Source organism: Larimichthys crocea, chromosome I (genome assembly GCF_000972845.2).
Source record: "Larimichthys crocea isolate SSNF chromosome I, L_crocea_2.0, whole genome shotgun sequence".
Classification (NCBI taxonomy): domain Eukaryota; kingdom Metazoa; phylum Chordata; class Actinopteri; family Sciaenidae; genus Larimichthys; species Larimichthys crocea.
In genome coordinates, this window is record NC_040011.1 from 5,144,574 (window position 1) to 5,168,734 (window position 24,161).

General features: G+C 38.0%; 1 protein-coding gene across 4 annotated transcripts in view; it reads left to right on the top strand.

The window, feature by feature from the left end:
• pcbp3 (poly(rC) binding protein 3) overlaps window positions 1-24,161 on the top strand; it is a 63,195-nt gene that overhangs the window by 32,501 nt on the left and 6,533 nt on the right. For all 4 annotated transcript variants that reach the window (XM_019267012.2, XM_019267013.2, XM_019267010.2 and 1 more), the window contains exons 6-13: window positions 14,521-14,688; window positions 17,128-17,151; window positions 17,273-17,305; window positions 17,837-17,953; window positions 18,525-18,656; window positions 19,673-19,801; window positions 22,097-22,171; window positions 23,877-23,918. In XM_019267012.2, coding sequence (XP_019122557.1) covers window positions 14,614-14,688; window positions 17,128-17,151; window positions 17,273-17,305; window positions 17,837-17,953; window positions 18,525-18,656; window positions 19,673-19,801; window positions 22,097-22,171; window positions 23,877-23,918 — 627 coding nt within the window. In that variant the 5' untranslated portion in view covers window positions 14,521-14,613. The remainder of the gene's footprint in view (window positions 1-14,520; window positions 14,689-17,127; window positions 17,152-17,272; window positions 17,306-17,836; window positions 17,954-18,524; window positions 18,657-19,672; window positions 19,802-22,096; window positions 22,172-23,876; window positions 23,919-24,161) is intronic.

Sequence of the window (24,161 nt, forward strand, 5' to 3'; positions counted from 1 at the left end):
AATCCTCAATGAGCACATCAAACTAAAACATAGAGGCTGAGTTGTACATAAAAACAATTCATCCAAGATGGTTCACTGAGTTTATGCTTTCTTTTTTCATGCTTCTTTTCGATACAGTTGCTCACACTGGATCCTCCTCTGCCCATTTCAACTGCTGTGGTCACTGCTGGGGACTAAATGGGATAGACAAGGGCGCAGGGAAAGTGTTTGTGGGTTATCCATTTATCATTTTTTCCCAGACTTCTACCTACATTGAAGTCCCATACAGATTTCATTATAAATCAGCAGGAGTGGGCAGATTGTGGGGTAGATTGAGATCATGATTGAAGGCATGCACAATCTACTTTTCAGGCATGCTGTAGAGATGTCCTCTTAGTTCTGTTTTCATGATATGTGAACAAACGGATAAGATAGCTATGCTGATTGGACGGATTACTTCACAACGTTCCTCCTTGGGTCTTGTATTGTAAACAATACAGTTGAGTACTTAAAGTAAACATTATATTATGATATTTGGGTTTATGTTTATACCTTCAAATTAAAACTCAGGTTTTAAAGCACCATTTTAGAACTTAGAACTTTAAGTATATATTTAGTGTAATAGTGCAAATGGAGAGTAGGCTATTTTAAAACTGTCTGTAGTCTACAGGTCATTTTAAATTTACAAAAAATACAAAAATCAATCATGGATTGTTATTGTGATTAAATAGATCTTGATTTTAAGTAGGGGTATCAAGATTTAAAGTCATAATCAAAAATAGATCCAAATGAGCTTTCAATTACGATTACTAAAATCAAAAGCAGGTATTAGCAGCAATAAGATACATACATGTGACACACACAGCTCACTGAGACCTGCTGATTATACGCTTTACAGTAGCAGATACAGCTTTAAACAACTTTTTATGTATTACAATTTGATATTGCAGCTCAGTCCTCATTATTTTGCTGTTAGTTCAGCACTGCCAAGGAGGAGCATTAAGCCAACTCTGTAGAAATGCGGTGAAGTCAAATATTAATGAGCTGGTTGGAATAAGCTTTCATAATAAGATCAGGGAGACTCGTTACACATATCTAAAGTTGCAGGGACGTTTCCCAAGTGCCAAATGCCAGCTAAACAGCTGTCTGACCTTCTACTTACACAACAGAATACCGTTCAAATTCAAGTAGAATTAAAATTGATTGATCCATGAACAACAAGGAGGTTTACATCATAAACACTACGTTAATGCTTTTACAAATTATGTATGTTATTAAACTAGCACCAAATGACATTTTATAACTGGACAAAACTTATTCACTCACGGTGGCATTTTAAGTTAATAATGTATACTAAAACTTTTTAAATGAGAATCTGTTCCATCTTAAATATCTACAATATGTGTTGTACTATGTACTACTAAGTTTAGCCCACATTATTTGATGTGTGTCCAATGACGCCCATAGCCCTGACAAGATGCGTCATAAGGACAGACAGACCAATTCAGGGAGCAAAGTGGTGTGGGCTTACATAAAAAACAATGGATGTGGATGTTTTGATTGCCATCGTGCGCTGGTGTGTGTTGTCCTTAATTCTTTGCCAAAATATCTAACAACGAGAGATTTAGACCATGGCAAGTCATCCATCAGCATATTGTGGAATCTGTGAGTATAGCTGCATCATACACGAACCAGTAAATTAAATAGACTCCTGAACTAATTCTATATAAATTATAAATAAAAAAATATAAAAATATATAAAAAATAAATAATTAGCGCTAACGTTATCTCGATGCTATCCCATAATAGGAATTAGCATTAACCCTCTAATGGAAATTACCCTAACAATCACTGTAATACCATATTAAATGCGTGCTTGTGCATCGATGAAACATATTTCATCTGCTCTGTGATTAGATTAATCTGCTACTCGGCATGAACGCTCCACACTGACCAGCTACAGCAACCTTAAAGGGTCAAAACTCAAAACTTCCCAATGGGTTTAAATATACATCCACCACTAGGTGGAGAGATTGCATGCCAGGAGAAGACAGCACACATACCGTGTGTGAAATAAAACTCAAAAATACTAAATGATTTGATGTGCATTCTTTTGGGAAATATGACTCATGATATACAATCGTTAGAAGTGTATTCAACTTTTTTCCATGGTCTAGTCTAAAAAAGGTAAATAAGTATGTGATCATATCAATCACGTGTCCTCACAGGCCTAAAGTCCAGAACTGGTAAAATATAGAGACAACAAAAGAACAAAAAAAAAAAAAACTGTTTAGTTTAAACAAATGAGAAAAAGTTGCCTACTGTGCAGGTCCACACTAAAGCTGTCACACTAGACCATCTGCTCCTACCTTTACCGCTTATGAGTACGAGTCTTTTATCCTTACAAATTACATTTTCCTTTTGGCTTAATTAAAATAGTGCCTCAGCCGTTTTGCAGAGAATACATTTTTAGTTTTTGTCGACAAAGTTTTGCTTTATCATCACCTGCTGCCTTTTTCTTTTATTTCGACGTTTTAAACTGTAGCTGTCTGAGCTCAGCTGTCACACAGAGAGACACAGTCTGGACTGCTGCTGACAGGTTGGTTTCAGTCAGATAAAACAGCTGTAGACTCTACACCATGGCCTGCTTTAATTAAACTAAAAGCCACGTGGCTGGTTGGTTTCCATTCAGTTTTTCATCTTTCTATCCACAGTTTCACGGCTGCATGAAATGGCTGCACTTGATTTAGTTTGATACCATTTTTTTTTTTTTTTAATGAAATTATTCCGTCCTTACGAACAGTAACTCAGATCCACTATAATCACATGCTTTGCAAAATTAAATCCTGGCACTGGTATATGTTCATTGGCCCAGAGTGATGAACTTAATCAAATATTTAAATACAAACTGAGCAGTAAAGACTGCATTCAGAGAAAGCTACACTCTTTTTGCTTCTTTCTTTCCATTCGTTTCCTTTCACAGAAATCATCACAGACCAGTCGGACTGGCAGTTGGCAGTTGGAGATGGTTCTGGATTTTGAACTAAAAAAGTGTTTTAAACATTTACCTGCTGCCATTCAAAGCTGCCAACTTAGCTTCAAAATGGATATTAAAAAGGGCAGAGGCTGCCACTTACTTTTGAGTACTCTATCACCAAAAGCAACATTTTTTTTTTTAAATGTAGAAAGAAAAATGAAAATAGCATCTACCAGACAAGCTAACATTAACACATTTCCTGGTATTTACTCTCCTGAGGGCTTGCTTATGCAATAAATAAAGCTACATAATGAGATCCTATAATTAAACATATCCTTTAATGTCTACATTTGGACATAATGATGATGGTTATGTGCATGTTCTGCGTGTGAAAACTGATCATCATGCAGAGTTAGGTGTACGCCACTAAAAAATGGTTTGCTTAATGGTTTCTCACCTCTTCTCACGTCTCTGTGGGCCTGTCTTCACTGACATATCCTTCAGTCTCCTGTTAGTTAGTTGCACCTGTTAGGGTGGAACACCTTAGGGGTGTTCGAAATGAACAATTATTAATTACCGTCACACTGAGGTATACTCGAGCAATATATCCTCTCTGCATCACATGGCTGTATGGATCACAACTTCACCGGTCCAGGCTACAGCTGAATAAAAACTATCACAAATTAAACATTAAAACAATTAAATTAATAAAGAAATCAAAGGTGGACTGGGAGAGAAGAGGTGACTGTGAGAAGAGCCAGGGTCATACTATCTGCTTTGAAGATATTTGAGGAAAATAATGATAGTAATGATTCATAAGGTAAGAGATCATTTCTTCAAATTGTGTTAATTACTAGTCTAATTTCCAAAACTAGTCCTAGACAAGGATATTTGACCACCTTACTCTTGCCTTACTGACTGAAAACAACATACGGAAATTGTAAGAAACCACAGTGTGGCGCTACAACGTCTGCCTCGCAGTCTGCTATTGTCTGAAGAGAGCAAGGAAAGTTTATTGCCAAAGTGTGACCCAAAACTTAAAGGAATCAAGAAGGTATATCAAAGAAACACATAGTAATTTAAAAAGGCAATATGAAGAGAGTAAAGCAAACCTAGAATAGAAGATCGACACACTCTAATACAATAATACAAATCAAATAACAGAATGAAAATGACAGTGCAGTGCACAATGTCAAACAGTCACAAGTTTCACAGCAAAGTCCTGATTTAAAAGAGTCTGAACACATTTTCTGGCAATTTGTTCCAGATATATGGTCCATAACAAGTGAAGTTGTGACACTGGGGACAGTAAGCCGACAACACAGCAGCAGATCAAAGATATATTTTTGACCTTCAGCGCTTTAAAAACCAACAGTATTTCAAGTTTAGGTGTTGAACAGAAGAGGACCAAGAATAGAGACACTTTTGTACGCTGTAATCACCAACACAAACCAGTCTGTGTTATTCAAATAGGATTCAGACCAGTTTAACTTTTGCCAGAATGTCCGTCACAGGTTTCCAGTCTGTTTGGTAATATGCTGTGGTCAAATCCAGCTTTTCTATCATCTACTGCATGTTTAGGTCATAGGTCATCAAGACCTTAACAAAGCAGTGTGTGGTGTGGTCAAAATCAAAATTGTTCAGGGCCAAGAAGGTGAGATGACTGTGCAGTATATACAGTGCAGTATGCTGTTTTACTGTACAATAAATCACAGCACATTCTATAGCTGGAGAGACTTCCTCTGCAGTATCCCCAAAAGCTATAATATGTTTTACAATATGTAAAAAAAGAAGGATTGAATTGTTGGCTGAAATATATCCAGTCAAAGTCAAATTATTTTTTTTTTTACTGAACTTTACTCTTTGTCCACTCGAGTCTGCTAGTGTTGCAGTTTGCTGTCATTTATCACGGCTTGGCTCTACCCTTCACTCTGTATATGAGAGAAAACTGAAGCGTGTAAACGTGAAAAAGTATTTGGTCACGCTAGTGATCGACCATTCTGACGCAGAGTTTGGAAATGTACATGAATTTTCTCTGACAGTGACAAATCTGTTCTTTCTTATTAGCAAAGAGCATTGTACACAACACTCGGCTCTCACTGAGCATCAGCACTGACCGTCACTTTCACTGGTTAAAATGAGTTAAAGTTATAAAAAAAACAATCAAAAGCTGTGGATGTTGATGATGCGTTGCTCTTCGACAATACAGGAAATTAAAGGAAATCAAGAATGTACCGTTGGCTCAAACTATTTAAGAAGTGGTCAGGAAATAATTTGTCGGAGCTCTGTCTGACTGCCTACTTGCAAAATGTTCTGATACAGGATTTAGTGGGCATATGGCCTGTAGAGGTGGGATGCGATTAGAGAGTTCAGACAGTGCTGTGGGCGCTTGAGCTGTAAGGATGCTGCTCTTGGGGAAAGTGGGTTCAACACTTGTGCAGTGTTTGTCTTTTGTTCTTCATGCTGATATTATACGTAAAATAACCATTTGATTGCTCCGATTCAGCTTTGATTTGAATTGCAAATGAAATTGGATTCACCGCCTGAAGGTAATGCGTTATCCACTGAACAACACCTTGCCTGTTGAGAGGATTGTCCCACTTTAAATGTGAAGCTATATCACATCTGATAAAAGAGCTTTTAATAGACTTTAATGCTTCTTTTTTTGGATACAGATATGACGCTGGATCCATGTGCAGGCTAATGATGTGGTTTTGTTTGTGACTGAGCTATGTCTACGCATTTCAGAGGTCTGGAATTCATCAAAAATAATCCTTTGTCCAGGAGAAAATGATATGGTTAAGACTAAAGCGACCTCTCTGCCCTTCCTTTTATTCTCAAGCCTTTGCACTGGCTTTCAGATGAACACCTTGTTAAAATAACTTGGTTTTTTTTCAAGTGGAAAAAAAAATCTATATGTCACTGTGATTATTAAGGCACTTGAGCTTTCAGTTGGATAGTCTATTAACCCTATATGGAAAGATAATAGCTTGAACCCGAGAGGCCACTGGAGTGGGCGCTGTATAAAAAACATGTACTGTAGGGACATGAAGCAGAAACACATGGAGGTTATTTGTCGATGCTACTGTGATATTATACTGATTCCACGAAAATATCGAAGCCTGATTTTTAGTTACAGCATTGTGAGAAAATGATTTATTGTCACTGACACCAAAGCCAAGAGACGACAGACAGTGCTGCATATACTGAAGTCATAAGGGCCACTAAAGATGTTGGTTAACAAAAGTTAGTCAGGTTATTAATCGGGTTATGTCTTTTTTTAGCCAAGCATTTCACATCTTTTGTTTCACTATTTCACCATTTGTTTCTTAGATTGCCAAGAGGTAATTATTCCATTTTTTATTTTGGCACAGCTGGTATTGACAGTGCCAAGATAAAGTAAAGCGCTAAAAAGCCTGTGAGCAGGGGCATAAAGGTGTGGAAAGAGAAGCCACTTTCTGTGTCTGCATGTTAATTCATTACACAACCGCAGCAAGTCGTTTTTTTTTAAAGATAATTAATCATGCAAACACCCAATGACAAATTTAAGCAGATCTTTTCACACTGTTCCAGAAGTGTGGTCAGGCACAATTTTCCTTTAGTGTGACTTTTGGCTGTAAAAGGTTAGTTAGTTAGTGACTTCATTTTCTTTTTTTCAGTATCCTTAAACTTCCAAGACGACAGTACTAATGTAGAAAGCTGTAAATATATAGTGCATTGCCAGTGCCTTAGTATATGCATTCTATATTCTGTTTCTAAGATTTCTAAGCTGTATTTATCCATTTAATCTTAAATACTACACTTGCAAAATTAGCTTAAAATTGATCACAACCATATTTTAGAAAAAAATAAGTAACAATTAACATATACTGTATATGGGAATAATCTCCAGTAAGAGCTATAAAAACAGAAATGTTGAAGAGGGGTGGTGCTAGTTATTCAAAAAGACAACAGAAAATTGAAAATACAGTAAATACATTTTTTTTTTAAAGAAAAGAACAGGACATGTTTCTCTAGTATTAAATGAATAAACAATGAGTTACAATATCCAAGTTTAGCTGTAAACAAACACTATTCATGTGAGGATGGTTATGACACGAGACATGTCCATGCCTTACAGACCCTGACAGGAGAGAGCGCTATTAGAATGGTGGGAAATGAATAAAACAAACATAAAAGCAGCACAATAAGATAATAATAAGTTGTGCAAGTGTTGTTATTGACCTGGAAAATAATTGCAAATGTGTTATCAGTCCATCAAAAAAAAAAGAGAATGTCCTCAGGCAGAGGAATGGAATCATTTCATTTCAGAGTTGATTAGTGGTCACTGTGTTTGCTCATAGCAACACGGTGGCATACGAATCACAGCTGTGTGATCATTTATATTTATGTGTAGCAAGAAAAAGTTACCAGTGAGGCAGCATGACGCTTGTTTTTTAATGGTTTTACCAATAAGACATTTCAATCTGTGGGTGCAGCTGAATGATGCTGTGCTATGATGCTGGGTTTCATGTGTGTAAATGAAGTCAAAGCAGAGACGTGGTGAAGTGGGTTATGAGCAACGTTAAGGTAACAGTTATGTTTAAACATCAAGATACACAAGAATCCACAAAATCAGAGTGGCAACACAGAAGGCGGTTTTAGCAGCAAGCCAACAGTAGCGTCGAGCTACATGTCACTCAGAATATTCAGGCACCCATGAATTGTTTGCCACCTCGAACCCTGTCAGATCCCTCGGGGCATCATAATCTGGGGCACCCATCAGGTCTTCTGTCCATGTAGAGGAGGACCCTCGCCCATGCAATGGTGAAAGGATGACGAAAAGGCTAGACCAGCTGCAGCGCTTGACCAAACTGGGGAGTATTTTCGGGGTTACACGCCAAAGATGACGTCATGAGTTGTGATGTATCGGCCACATGACTCCATGTCATGGCCAATGACTTGCCAGTATTTTATCTTGTCTTACTGGTATGGGGATAGAATATTTCAATCCCATTTTGCTAATCTTTTGTTAACAGCTGAAGTGGTGGTCAACTGTTAGGAGCTGCATAAAGGTAAATACTTTATGAATAATTGCAAACCACCTCACAGACGAGCATTGAATATTTCTGTGATCAAATATTGTGATTCGCGTGGTAAATATCTTATTTTCAAGGCCCTTCTGCATGTCGACTATTCGTGTACATTCAGTGTGACATCGTGGGGGCGAGGTGGGGGGGTAAAAAAAATTGAAACTTTTCCGGTTAATCGCCCTGATTGGATGAGATGGTACCTCTCGTCTTCATGTCTTATTAGAACTGTGGATTTGTTATTTGATGGCTTCAAAAGCGAGACCACCATAGTTACTACAGGGTTATAACATAAATAATGGGGTGCTATCATGAAAAATAAGAAAAAATAATAAACACACTTGCTTACATTGCTTGTGTGTGCTCAGTTTTCAGGTGGATGTGTGGTCCTGAGTGGCAGATTTACTTTGAATGAAGGTCTGCAGCAAGGATTTTAGTTAGTCCTATTTATATGTAAACAGGGAAGACTGTTTACTGTTGTGTCTGTATCATTATCATTCGAATCAGTATTGAATAAATACGTGTAAATCCATTAGTGATTACCAACAGTGTCGTCAAACAAGCATCATCTTTGTATTTTTGGGTCAGCTGAAGAGGAGGAGAAACTGTTAGTTAGCATGGCTTATTAGCTGACATGCACCAATAAACTATGGGAGTCCTCCGAGCTAATACAAAGTGGCATAGGAACAATGCAAGGGGCCGTCAGCTTGTGATCGTAATTTGGGTTGAGATCTCAACCCGGGCTAGGTGATTGGAGATGACAGGTTTCCAGCCCGCTTTTGGGGCAATTGGGTCTGAAAGAAAGGCAGCTTGCTCGTGCTGCAACAAAAGGCTGCTCGGCATGTGTATGTGCTGATATATTCAATCTTCCCTTCCCGCTCACACATTTTCCCATATGCATCAAAGCTATTATGGCCTGAGAGACCATTTTGAAATCTACTGCTCTCCTACAAAAGGAAAGTGCTAATAGGCCACAGTACCTAGCAGGTGATGTTTAACCTAAACAAAACAAAACAAAAAAAACATGACATTTCCTCTTCATCTCAAAGATGTTCTCCTGGCAGGCGAATGCACTTAATTGGTCCTCTGCTATATTTATATTTCATGCTCTGGTGATTTAAACCACAGGAGACAGAAAAGCCAAGTGCTTATTGAAATATGTGAAATAGTGTAATTTTCTGCCAAACTTTTCATCTGCAAGGCTTCATGAGTAGCAAAGAAGCAGCATTTTTTTTTTTCCTGAAATCAAGTACACTAGTCTAGAACAGTTATAATAGGAAGCATCAACATCACAAAAGTCTTATTGCTTTACTAGTTTAGAGACCAAAATGGTCAAAACTGCATGTATACGATGGAGGGTTCATCATGATTTCCACTTTATGAACTGAATTCTGTGCCTTTAGTGAAGGATAGTGGTGGCTCTCCCTTTATACTGAAGGTACAGCACAGTGCAGCATTTTAACTGAGCGCAAAGGGGATTTATCTGACAGCCGGCTTTCCATAGACAACAAATTAAGAATCAGGAACAGATTGAGCTTTACAGAGCCAATACGATCTATTGTCTGTTTGATGGTGCATATTTTATGATGCAGCTGTGCATTTTTCAGGCTGCAAGTGTCCACAACACAGTCTCACATTTGTTACAACATGGGATTTTATTGTCTATTCAACAGGCAAGTCATCATCAATCAGTCTGTCATTTGGATTTTTATTTACTCTCATTCCGCCTGACGTCACTGATTATGCTTTATGCTTCTATTGTTGTGCCTTTGCATGACATGGTTGTCCTTGGAAACACATTGAATGGACACAGGGGATGATAAAAGGGAAATTCAGTAGTCAATCTGAACTGTAAGCATAGCTAAAGATTTTAGGTACTCCTTAAAGAGGATTGGTGATGGACATTGCTGCTTAAAACAAACAAAGTGCCTGATTTTGAGTCTCTGCTTTTATCTCTACCCTTAAAAACAATCCACACTGGGATTTGTCATCATCATTTTACACATTAAAATGTTGAAGCAGGACTAAATTACATAGAATAGAAAAGCATTGTCGCCCTTGTCAGGTGTCAAAGACTAAAACCCCTGATACAATAATCATCTACAGGTTGTTTTATCAAAGCAACTGCAGCAAATTCTGTTGAGAAGAAACAAATTAATTACAATTGGAGTGCCAATGCCTTGATGCACCAGTAACAGAGTATGACAAGAATGGATGCTACCATATTTGACATTTTCTAAAAAAAACAAAAGTTACATGAGAATATCAATTATCACTTTAATCTCTAATATAAATAAATGTTGTTAATTTAATAGTGTAAAAGTAAGGGTATGTATCATTTGAATCATTTACTTTGATTTGTCTTTTCCAAGTGAAAAGTATGCTCTGATATCTGTTGTGCCGGACAAACTCCAGCAAATACTGAGCTTCACTGGTTTTACAGGGGTATTAATTTGTTCCTGAGTCGGCCAAACCAACATCACTGCTGTCAGCACGACTGAGACTGTACTTCCATTCATGGCAAAATAACATGCTTCAACAACTCCAAATTATACAGTCAAGGCTTAACGCTGCTTAAGCCTTGACTGACACAGACACAGTTTTTAAGGGTGAAAAGAGCGATCTTGCTATTTTTCTCATCAATGTCACTTTCATATAGTACTTAGAAATGTATATATTAATGCACACATGTACAATTTGACATATAGATTTTTAAACAAGTCTATTAGGTTATACAATAACACCAGCATAAGGACTCACAGGACTACTCAGTCAGGACATAGTCTTAATATAAAGTGACAGCTAGGTGATTAGTGGAGCACAAAGACTGGAAATGGGAGAACAGCTATCCTGGCTCTGTCAACGGTAGAAAAATCCACCTACCAGCACCTGTATAGCTCTATATATTTATATCTGGTTTGTTTAATACAAGTAGAGAAAGAAAAGGAGGACGTCATTGCTCACTGCTTTCACAAAATGCCAAACTATTCATAAAAGCTTAATGGGCAGCATGAAAACACACAGCACTCATGGTCTTGTTAGACAAGGACACAGCAAGACAAACTGCACAAAAGTCATTATCTTGGCTCAGGGCATCACCAGGGGCAGCAGCAAGAAGCAGATTGTGACATAAATTAAATATTAAGAAAATCATGGTAACAATAATCAATACACAGAATGATGCCAGCCTCCCGTAAAATCACAATCCAGGGTGAACAAGCCCGGACACAAATGCTTTTAACAAGAACAACATTAATATTTGAACAGTCTGTCTCTTTGGAAGTTTACTGATGTGAGCAGATCCATGAGTGGACAGACTCTGGATGGATACCTGACACATGAGCTTGTTAGCACCTTCAGTTGCTCCACACACATCCTGCTGTCTGCCACCTTTCAACAATATTCGACGCGTATAAAGTTTGCACAAGCCAGCACATTTGGATTTTACACTGCTCTCTAGGTGTTGCTAGTTTGTTTGAAAAAATGACATCACCAGGAGGTGCAAAAAGCCTCACACTCAGTTTTCCCTATGAGTAATTTGTTTTGACGCCACTTCGGTGATTTCAGTCACTCTGTTTGACTAGCTTTCTGGCTGAAACTCTAACATGTCAAAGAAGGTTTTTTTGTTTTTTTTTAAAGGAATCAGAGAAAAAAGTAAAGTCACACATATACTTTAAGCACACCACAAGATATTGCTTTAGTACAGAGCAGATTGATATGAATAATACAAGTGATCAATGTTCTCTGGACAGACAAAAACAAACCCTGTGGCTATGCTGTGAGTGTCTGGTAGGGAATACAGTAGCCTACCAAGGTGGTTTTCTTGCTGGGTTTGACTCCTGACATCCCGGGGGAGTTGCAACAGTTTGCGGTACACTACTTAGCGATTTTCCATCAGGAAAGTCATAAAAATAAATAAATCACCTGTCTATTGCAACGTTATTCCCCGTTGGTCTCAGAAGCTGTGCTCAAAACCAGGTCCGCTCTAGCTACTGAGGCTAGTTCTGTTGCCTGTTAATGGCAGAGTCGCTTAGCATCAATTAATTAGCAGTTAGCACATAATTAGGCTAAAGCATATAGAGTTAATTGTAATTGTACAATATGTTTCTGTTGATCTGTCCTGTACACGTGACATCCATTGCACGTCTGTCCGTCCTGGGAGAGGGATCCCTCCTCTGTGGCTCTTCCTGAGGTTTCTTTCACATTTTTTCACGTTACAAGGGTTTTTTCTGGGCAAGTTTTTCCTCACTCGAACCGAGGGTCTAAGGACAGAGGGTGTCACTCCCTGTACAGATTGTAAAGCCCTCCGAGGCAAATGTACTTTGTGACTTTGGGCTATACAAATAAAATTTGATTTGATTTGATTTGATTTGATTTGATTTGAAAACCAAGCAGCTGAAGAATATCAGAGGAAAAACCAACCAATATATTTCACTTATATAGTTTGTGCTTTCATACGGAAATCATTGAAGTCTGACCATATATGCATAATCATTCATAGATTGTGTCTAACACTCTGCTCATAAGAGAGAACACATTGGATCCAAAATTAGTACACGCCCCTGAGTGCAGGATGAGTCATCAAGAGCTTTTATCATTTATCAAGTAATGAGAAACTCTAGAATATCATGAAGGATACCTGAAAATACCTCAGAAATTACTTTATTGTCATTGCTGGGCCTGGATATCGGTGGTGACACACAACGTTAGATACAGGCTATGTGATAAAAACACTTGACATCAAATTTGTCTTCATGGTGACTTTAAGAATTTAAGAAACTACCAGCGCCTCCACATGGTCTGCACACAATCACACACAGTGACATGATGCACCCTGTCCATGATGTTTAGTGTGTGTGAGTACCAGGAAGACACATTCACAACTTCAGCATCCGGGGAAACAACACACCTTAATATGTACAGTACATGCATCAATAACGTCAGACAGTTACCACATGAAGCCACTTAACCATAAAGCTACTAACTATGAGGTGACATACAGCAGGTTACCGGATGTCCACATGTTCACCTTTGTTGCCAGAAGCTACAACTGTTACACCTGTTGGCTCAGTTTCTTGGTTGTTTTTATTTCCATCTTCCTCTATTGTATATTTTGCTTTATTTCAACATTGCTTTCACAGTTTTCCTCCTCTCATTTGCAGTTTTGCAGTAGGGTGACCGTGAATTAATTAATTAAAGCAGGCGGCTTCACCTGCCTCCCCACCAGCCTTCAGTAGAGTAGCATGATTGATGCTGCAAGCGTAAGTGTTATACCTTCGTTTGCCACTAAAGTAGAGGGTATTTATTTATTTATTTTATCAGGACAGCTTTTATACAGCTATTCTGTTTCCTACCATTTGAAATTGCTAAGTGCAAACATTGCCTGAAGTCCATATTTTAAGATACACATGGGATGAGTTATTATTTTTTCACATGAACACAAAAACAACAATAGCCTGAGGTTGTGTCAGGCAGAAAATTAACCAAACAAGCCAACGGAAATATCAGAACAGTCCAACTGCAGATTGGTGATTTATTTAAATTAAATGATAAACTTATGCAGGTAATGATGACGGCAGCAAGTCACCAGGGTGGATGAGGACAGCAGGTGTCTGTTGATGACTTAAAACGAATGCTGTCTTTATAAAGTGACTGAAGCCAGATGCTTAGAGAACAACATTTGTAACCAAATGAAGATATATCTCATGAAATTTTGTTTTAAGTATATGCAATTTGTCTGTTTTAAGTTTAGCAGCTCTGCAATTAAAGTGAAACTGTTTTGTATTATGTGTATTATGCATCATTATCTGCTTGCCTCATAAATCACAATAATTTTGTGTCATTGGCAAAATATATTTTCACTGTGCAGCGTGTTATGCAATCCTAATCCTAATGAATTGCGAGCACCGTAGAGCTATTTAAGAAAGCATTACACTATGAATGAAAGTCAGTGTTAACTTGGCAACCATGCAGAAAGTATTTCTTTATTCCGTCTTACATCATTTCTCTGTAATATAGTGTTTTTGTAGACTTGTAGCAAGATACATACACATTACAATTAACAGAAAAAGGAGTCATGCTTTACTACTTAGACAAAAAGTAAGTTTTCATTTTTGCCACAGCTACCCATGCAAACACACTGTCCTGTTTGTCTTTGCTTTAGTAGAAAAGGCAAAGGGGAGCAAAGTAATTTGACTGACTGTAATGAGGGCACTAAAGGAAACTTTAATGTCTGACTCACGGAAAAGAGCCTGTTACCGCTAAAAACTTTGCCATTAAGGATTCTGCAAGTCATCGTGCTGCACTGCTAAGTTAACATTATTACACAAAGATATTAATTTGCAGGAGTTCAGTCAATGCATTCATTATCATCATTTAGTTTCACCTCTGACACAGTCCTACATGACAAATAAATAGTTCTCCTATCCTAAATGATAAGCTGCAGCATGAAATCATCTTAGTATTTATGTTCTGTCTGTCATGGTGTGTTTACAGGTGACTGGCTGGCTGGAATACCACCCCACACCTTCTCCTTCTGAGGACATCCCATTCCAGGACGGTGCTTCGGTCTCACTCCTCCCCCCCAGCATGGAGCCTACCAAAGTCCAGTCAGAGGGTGGTCTCAATGTCACCCTTACCATCCGCCTCCTCATGCATGGAAAAGTAAGCAAGCACAGGCTGTTATACAGGTCTTTTGGGGAATTTGTTTCTTCATTGAAGGGGTCTTTAAGTTATTTATGAACTTTTGAAGAAATCAAAAGCAACCCTCAGACCTAGTATCTACTTAGAGTACAGGAACCTAAATGAATAAAGATTTTATACTTATGTTAGTCTTCTAGTTTCCTGCTCTGCCTGTGGAGACAGTCGGATGTTTTCTGTGGCTCTGTGACTTCTGTGACTATCACAGCTCGGAGTTGGACCAATTTATTTTTGAGCCATATTACAAGCTAGGGGCATTGATCTGGAAAACCCTTTACATTCACCAGACTATTTGAAATATGCTAGTAATTGCATTACGGGAACTTTATGGATCCAGCAGTTTTTGAAGTTTGGCACGTACTAGAGTAGAAAAGTCAGGATATCTCAGCCTTTGCTGCATCGATTTTGAATATACTTTTTTTACTTTTCCTTTTTTTTAAAGTCTGTTTAGATTAATCTCAGCTGCTTTCAAAATGAACTTCAAATGAATCAAAAAAAAAAAAAGAAGAAGAAGCTCTGCAGTCCAGTTAATTGGTTTTGCTAAAGCTCCATATTCATATTAGAGACTCTCATCTGGTGCATCCTAACCTGGCAGCCACTTTTATTCTGAAAGATCAAAATGAAAACTGAGACATACAGTACGTGGTCTCATCTTATCTCCTTGGTGTTATGCTGCCCCTCCTGTCGCTGTCTCACCATTACAGCAGGTTCTGTGGCATCCATATGCAAATAAAACATGGTCTGTAGTCTTCAGAATGATGGTGCTGAACTCTGTTTTTTTTAGCTCTGTTGAACATCTCAGTAAAGGACAGCAGCTGTCTTTTGTCTTCCCGTGCCACTGTCAACTTGACATTAGATAGAGTCTCTGGAGTCTTGATTACTTGATTGATGCCCTATGTACAAACTCTACCCCCAGACTTAAAGAGTGATATGCTTCTGCCAACTCAGTGTGTCTTGTCAGCGATAAGTGTTTTCAGTTTTCCCAGGACGCAGTGTAGAACCCGTAAGTGGACACCAGAGTCTGCTTTTTTTAGGCACTTATGAGTAACATGTTCTCTCTCCCCTTTCCTTCCTTTCCACTCTTTAAGAGGTGATCAGACTTTATGTGTGTGTTGGCCATATTGGGTTATCATGACCATTGCTCTCCTCTCATACTGCAGTAAGGTGCTAAAAGCTGCAGTCCACAATTATGCGATAACTAACAACTGCAAGCAACTGGTATCACTTTTTCAGTGTCTTTTCACGTCATAGCGTTTCCTAAAGGGCTACCCAAAACTCACCTACAGCATGGCTGATCATGCGGGAGCTCCAGACACCAGGGATAGTTTGTGTAACCCTGCAGCCCAGTCTGGCCCCAGAGCCTGCCAGAAGATATATGACTGCAATGGGGGACTTTGACAGCATGACCCAGATCTGGCTCTGTTGCCCACAGCAAAATAAAGGATGTTTCCTTTTTTTCAAACTGAACAGCCGTTGGGTTGGCAGGGTGAGGTGCTGGAGAGCATAATGGTCTATAAGGTGTTGGTACACCGCCTGCTTGGAGTGACTAGCAAGGACACTGCCAGTCCTCCACAGTTTTGGTGATGGTGCTATCCTCGAGGACATCTGAGAGACTTTGTGGTGGATACATGTGCCCCTGAAGGTGGGGTATGTAGTATGCTGGACTGTGTATGAGTGTTTCAGTCTACCATAAAACTGTGCAGTGTCGATCTTATTGTCAGATGTAAGTGATGCCTCATTGTTTGAAAGCTTGAATAACTCTGTTGTAATAAACATGTTGTTTGTGAATGATGGACAACCATTTGTACAATAAAATAAATCATGACTGATAAAATGGATTTTTAAAAAAGTATTTGAGTAGGACAGGAACAGATAGTGTACTACAACAAATGGAGTGTTGGAGTGTCAATTATATCTTTGAAATGTGATGAAGTAAAAGATTGAACGAAAAGAAAGAAAAACACTCTCTAATATTTTACCGTATTTTACCGAGTACCGTAACAACAAAGTTTTTCTACCCTGTGACTTCACAAAATGCCTAAATATAAATGGATTCAGTGGGAGGAACCTGACACTGTGCAGCAACTGGCCTGCAGCTGAAACGTCACAATGGATGTAACCCTCACAGTCACTGAGGAGAGGTCAGGGAGTGTTTACGCTTGCAGCCAGCGTCTCTGCCTCTCTGCCCTTTCCCCACTGTGACACACCAGACTCATGAAGAGTGATTACATGCATATGGAAAGTGTGTCCCCCAGCAACGTCATGCAGCTGTGTAACCTCTGCATGCCTCTTGTTTGCACATTGTTCAGGATAAAAAAACAGCAAGCAAGTTTTAGAACTGTACATTTATCTATTAGACTCTTTAATGATTATTTTGTGAAATGTTTTTTTTGTTTATTGCAGGAAGTTGGAAGTATAATTGGCAAGGTATGTGATTTTTATTAGATCACATATGCTTGTACTTATGGAAAAAAATATATATAAACATGTTTTTAGAGTTTTAATTACTTAGTTTTACTTTATTTGATTACTATCTTTTTTTTTACAGAAAGGGGAAACAGTAAAAAAGATGCGAGAAGAGGTGAGTTTCAGTTTAAAAAAAGAACACCATTTAAATTATTAAAGGTCTATTTACACAATGTGGCAAAAATGGAACATAATATACATAACTATTTTTTCCTTCATGTATAATCACCTGAAAATGAGATCTGTTATGCTAATGTTACCTTAGAATGAGCCTTTAGTATATGTCACGTTGAACCGCCATGTTTCTACAGTAGTCCAGAACAGACAATGCAAACACTGGCTCTACAGGACCTTTCACTCACACAGTTTTTCACACATTTTGCCACCATCGTAGTTTCTCCTTCAAGCTCAGAGGGAGAGGTTGAGACAGTGTTGGTTGCAATCAGCAACTATGCCACTAGATATCACTAAATTCAACATATTGGTCCTATAAATAATACAAAAATATGTACACAGGCAAGTCACAAAATGAAGAGCATCATATACATAATTTTTTTTTTTTTTTTGGTAGAGATCCATTCCTGGAGTAAGATCTCACTTCAACTGTATTGAATGTATTGACAATATGTATGCATTGTTTTTCCAGAGCGGAGCACGAATCAATATTTCTGAGGGCAACTGTCCAGAGAGGATTGTCACTATCACTGGACCAACAGACACCATCTTCAAGGCTTTTGCTATGATTGCCTACAAATTCGAGGAGGTATGATAAGATTATGTGTGATGGGTGGTGGCATAATTCCTATACAAAGTAAAATGTAGTGATGAATGCACACACGAACCCTGTGGTTTATTAGTGTCACTTTAGATTTTTGTTAAATCTCATTTGATGTTATCTGTCTAAATGCACAGCAGCTGTTTCTCAGTTTAATGTTTCCATTTTACACATTGTAAAATTTGTGTTCCATATTGAAAAGGAATTTCACATATACACAGTTGATGTGTATAAGGCACACAGTCCTTCGTTGTGGTAGATATTTGTAGTGCATGGCTGTTATTCTCTTATCCTGTCTTCAATGTCAATCATCTGATATCCTCAAGGAGACACACTGAGTGTCCTCACTGAGGACAAGCAGAGCAGTCCCTGTTTCGCCAGACAGAAAAGATGTGAAAGAATATTTAAAATGTGTTGACTTTTAAGTTGATTTCTATGGACATTACCAGAAAAAATTGAGGTCATGGATTTTTTATTTCTTTCTTTTTTGTTGTTGTTTTGAGTGGCACTGCGAAAATATTGCCACTGAAATATAAAATACATATTTTTGTTTTTCTAGGACATAATCAATTCCATGAGCAACAGCCCAGCAACCAGCAAGCCCCCAGTCACCTTAAGGCTTGTAGTGCCAGCCAGCCAGTGTGGCTCCCTCATAGGAAAAGGGGGGTCCAAAATAAAAGAAATGAGAGAGGTATGATATGAAACATTTTTTATAGCTAAAACAAAACAAAACAAAAATAACTCTCTGTATGATAAATATAGAATACTGAGCAGTATTTTTTTGTCTCTCTGCTTGTGTTAGTTAGATTTATTTATTAGTTTACAATATCCATGAATATTATAATATTAGGATGGATATGATAATTGATTTATTGTTACTACAACTGTTATATTGTTGTTGTCCATTTGATTATGCAGTATGTGGGAAAATATATTTATGTATGTATAATCATTTCTGTAAAAGATCATTTGTGTAAAGATTTTAATTCATTCAACTCTTAGAGGGTGCATTAAACTTAATCTTTGCATTCTTATTCACCCAATCAGGACATACTCACCAACACCCATACCATTACCCACTGCAGGTTATAGAAATGCATAAAAGTAGTTCAGGTATTTTGAAGTGGGGTTATACTGTATGAGGTACTTCTGCATAATCGGTATATTATCTCCAGTAGGCGGTGGGTCAGCACGCTCCCAGTTTGGAGGAGTGGCCAGTGACATTTGCTGGGCCCTAATGACCACTGAGAACATACTCTGTGGAAAAGAGCTCCACTGTTGGAAGAGTGGGCGAGTGGTTCACTTCTGCCTTCAGGCTGCAATCCAGATGAAGTTTGGAAACTTAAAGCTGTAGAAGAAGATGTGGAGCCAAAAGCAAAGGCATATAGTCCTCTGTCCTGAAGGCAGATGAGCCTTCATAGGCAGCATGGCCCATGTCATAGTTGAGAGAAAGAGTGGCAGCATAGCCAGAGGCCAAACTAAACATCTTATTTAGGCTGGAGCTCTTAATGTTGAAACAGAGAATTATAAAAGGCATGAACCAGGTGGGGTTGGTTGATAAAGGATGATTGGCAGAACAAGTTAATTTAAATTTGAATGTGCCTACCACAGAGAATACATGTAGAAGTCTTCAGAGCGCTGCATATCCTGTGTCATACAACTGAATCTTGTCAATATTGTCCCTCAAAGTACCTCACTCTACTTCAGTCCACAGGGGCCCAGGTTCAGGTGGCAGGGGACATGCTGCCCAACTCCACAGAACGTGCAGTGACAATCTCTGGAACCCCAGAAGCCATCATCCAGTGTGTCAAACAAATTTGTGTGGTCATGCTGGAGGTAGAGTATGCCAAGACTTAAAACAGCTTTGAAGTGCTAATTCTAGTAAGAATGAAGTTATGTATACAGTATATGCTTACAGACTCAAGACAGACTATATTGAATAGTCAGAGGCTTTGAGAGTTGTCTTGCATTTCTGACTAGAAACTATGTCTCCATAAATTCAGTGCTTGTGGTAAAACACACTTTCTCTCAGGAATCGATTTTTGAATGCTTCTTAGTCCTTCACTTTTGCTTCATAGAGAGAAAAATGCATGAGATACAAGCTATTTTATGTCTGGCTCAGAAATCCTAGCTATTGCTGTCCATAAATATAAACTTGACAAGCAATCAACTTGAATAATAGAGGGCAAATTGTGTCTAGTACAGTATGTACTTTCCATTTTGTTGCAAACTTGGATAAGTATGAGAGAGTAGATATTATATATTGTATATGACCTAACTATTATATATAGTGTAACCACTAAAGTTAAATGAGTAAAACCGTCTAATTACAGTTCAGAGGAAGCAGCTGGTAATTACTGGTAATTAATGTGATCAGTTTCTATGTAGCTGAACTGTCATGGAAACCCAAGCCTGATAGTGTCACATTAAGAACACAACTCTGTTTCTTCATATTGCATTTAAAGTCCATACCTAAGTGGATACATCTCCCACTACAGTGCAGCAACTACAGACTAAATCTGATTAGGCCTTCTCGACGGTCTTGAGCAGCTTTCTTGCTTTGGCACGGCAGGAATCAATAACTCTGTGTCAGTATAGTAAGTCTGCAAACTGGCCCTGCCCTGCCTTCCCATTGAAACCACCTTCCTGTTGTCCAAGGAAAATAGAGACCTAGCAACACTGTGTGACTTTTCTTTAATCTGTTATCACCAGGCTTGCCACATGCCAGGTCTATGTAGTTTTGTAATCTTGATGAAAAGTGACTATTAATATCTCTGAGCTCTATAAATCCTTTTTGTTTTCATGAACATAAACCTCCACTTAATAGTTTGGGGTCACATGTTATATAGATGTTTTTTTCATCTTTCCTTCAATAATGTCTATTTTAACATGGATTAAACAATATCATTTAAACACCAAATATATCACTGACATCTGAAATAATTTCAGCCCCCCAAAACCTTCCATTTAGTCATGGCATGACATGGGCAAATAATGTTGTTACCCCCCTAATATCCCTTGATTTTGATTTTTTTTTTCTAGCACCACAATGTTCCCCAACGGTGTAATTGGCCTCTAAATATTTTGGAGACCTGTTTTTCTTCAGGCCCTCTGCAGTCCACTCAGTGGTTGGACTGAATGGGTTTAAATTGTAATGTCAGTTAATAGTATGTTCAGCCGATATTCAGTGATCCACCTTCAATAGACCTTGCCCTGAACTTTTATTTCGTAGTTCTAATAATAGCGACACACCTAATTATTTACAGCTCGTTAGAAGTATTATTGTGTACTTGACGGTGTTAAGTCCAAGATTTTGATGCTGAGCCTCCAGTTTCTTTTACCAATTACTGGTGATTGCTTATATTCTTATTTAACTGTTGCTCAGAGGGATCTTTTCTCTTTCTGCCCTTACAATCAGTCTGTTTGAACTAGTGTACAATGTTTTATTCTACGTGTACAAAGCACCATATTTTCGTTGCAAACTCTTCATACAAAATAACATCTATTTGTGAAGAAGACTTTGTAAAAACCTAAAAATGAAAAACATTTTAAAAAATGTAGTCCTCTCCAAGCTTTTGTGATAGGTGACCCCAAACCCAAAAGCTGTCAGTATTTCTCATAGTAAGAACTCTATGTTACTGTACAAAGACACAATATTAAAAGTGATTTTTGACTCTGATGTAGCTTCAGCATGAATACATGTGAATTACCAAGGCAATGAATGCTTTACCTGTATTTAACCTAAGAAACTATTACTATTTATAATTCAACATTTTGGGAAATGCGCTTAATGGCTTTTTTGCTGAGACTTAAATGAGATACCTGTAGATATGAAGCTACAACCAGCAGCTGAGCTTAGCATGTAGACTGGAAATGGGGGGAAAATGCTGTTCTGGCCTGTCCATGTGTGGCACATAACACGATGTAAATCATCAACCTTAACTAAGCTAAGATAAGCTAACACATTTGTCACACGGATGATATCGATCTTTTTATCCAACTCTCAACTAGTAATCAAGCACATTTCCCAAAATCTTAACTTATTCCTTTAAATGATAAATAGGCTGTTAAATTTCAATTAAAGTAAGAACATGCTGACTCTGCCTCTCCTTTGACTTCCTTTTCTCTTAGTCTCCACCAAAAGGTGCCACCATCCCTTACCGCCCAAAGCCCGCCTCCACCCCAGTCATTTTTTCTGGTGGCCAGGTAAGAGCTGAGCTAGCTTTAGCTTGTTAGTTTTTGCCTACTGCCAACCTGAGGCTTTTACTACAGCATTGGTCACGCAAGCCTTTTAAATTTCAAACTCTTATATATTCCCTTTTACAAACAGGTCTTGATTTAAGGATTAAAATGACTAAATGTTTTCATTTACCTTGGTTTGATATGTGTGTGCAAAACGTGACATGTTGTGGGTACACAGGACAAAAGTACAAAGTACAAAAGAACAGCATTTGTGTTTGCAGGAAGGCAGTGCAAATTACGGAAGCCCTAAAAGGCCATACATACAGATAATTTTCCTCCGTTTTCCCGTGATGACGAGATAATTAATTCGAGATCTCGAGAAAACAAAACGATAGTCTAGGTCAGGGGTCGGCAAATAAGTTTGGACCCGGGCCAAGTTTTTTCTGACAATTCCATCGCGGGCCATGACCATGCGGGGGGGGTCTCAGGACCATCCTGACTGTTCACTCACTCAGTATAAAGCATATTTACTGTATCATTTTTGAGCAATTCAGCCTCAAAGTTCATTATTTTGAACTGAAAAGGGCATTATGTACAATATTTACTCTACTGTAAAATCCCTTTGATCCATACTTTCTGACAAAGGTTGATACACTTTGGCTAATCCTCACTCCAGTCCTGAGATCAAGTGTACAAACCTTTGTCAGAAATTATGGATCAAAGGGATTTTACAGTGGCGTAATAGGTTTGTTCGCTCCGTATCATGGACTACATGCATTTGCCATACATTCTGTAATACGGGTGCACTTGATTTAATACACTAGACTATCGTTTTGTTTTCTCGAGATCTCAAATTAATTATCTCGTTATCACGAGAAAACGGGTGGAATAAAATGTATGTATGTATGGCCTTTTAGGGCTTCCGTAGAAAATACTAATGTCTGTGTATATAATTTAGAAAAGTTAGTTGCAGATCTGTGCTAAAAGCTATTGGACGCATTTGAAAATCCAGCAAATAAAAGAGATAGATCTGTAGAAAGACACCACATAACTACTTGTAATGACTCCAATTTGGGAGCTTTTGTCTGGAGATTTTACCCCCTTGGATGCTAAATGGAACATAGGACAACTGCAGCCTTTAGACAACATAATTCGTGAGTCTGTTTTGTTAGTTTCGTGAACACACACACAGAAACTCGCAGACATCTGTGCAACATTGTACAACCCAATTCAAAAACACCTGCGTAAATGCTACTTTCTTTTTATTCATTCAGTTTTTGTTGGGGCACAATTTGCTGATTTATGGTTCTGGTAATATTTTAAATGTGTTCCCATTATTGTGTCAACTCCAGTCATTTCATAATTGTTCATAATAATGATAATTTTTTGTTCAATTTAAGAATTTAAAAAATGAACAAGAATCATGAAGCAACTCTTCCTGTTTGATTTGATAGAGGACAACATCTTTTGACACTCACAGAAGTGATTCATTTTTCTTTGATTAGTCATATAAAACTTGCATGTTCACATTCATCTACATGTTATGTGCTGTTTATGCTACTGCTTTGAGTATGGTAACAATGACTATGTTTAAGAAGATCATTCACTGGCATATAAATGTTTTTAAATCATAATGCAAAAAGTTATGAAGAAGTTTTGTATAGAGTTTATACTGAACAAGATGATTTGTTTTGTAAATGAAATGCTAAAGTCTGTTATGTCTTTCCAGGCCTACACAATTCAGGGACAATACGCCATACCACACCCAGATGTGAGTTCATAGTCTCTTTCTAATTTAATCAAGAGTTGAAATGTAAATGTGTCTTAATTATATAGCAATAATAGCAGATATGCTGGAAGTTATTTTGAGGCAAGTCATAAGTCACAACTTCCAAAATCACTGGTTTATAGGTTGACTACAGCTCAAGCAGTATAAAGAACTCTTAGCAGTGTTATCTTGTTGATAACACAAACACTGACTGCTGGTGATAATGATAAAGGCAAAGACCGTAAA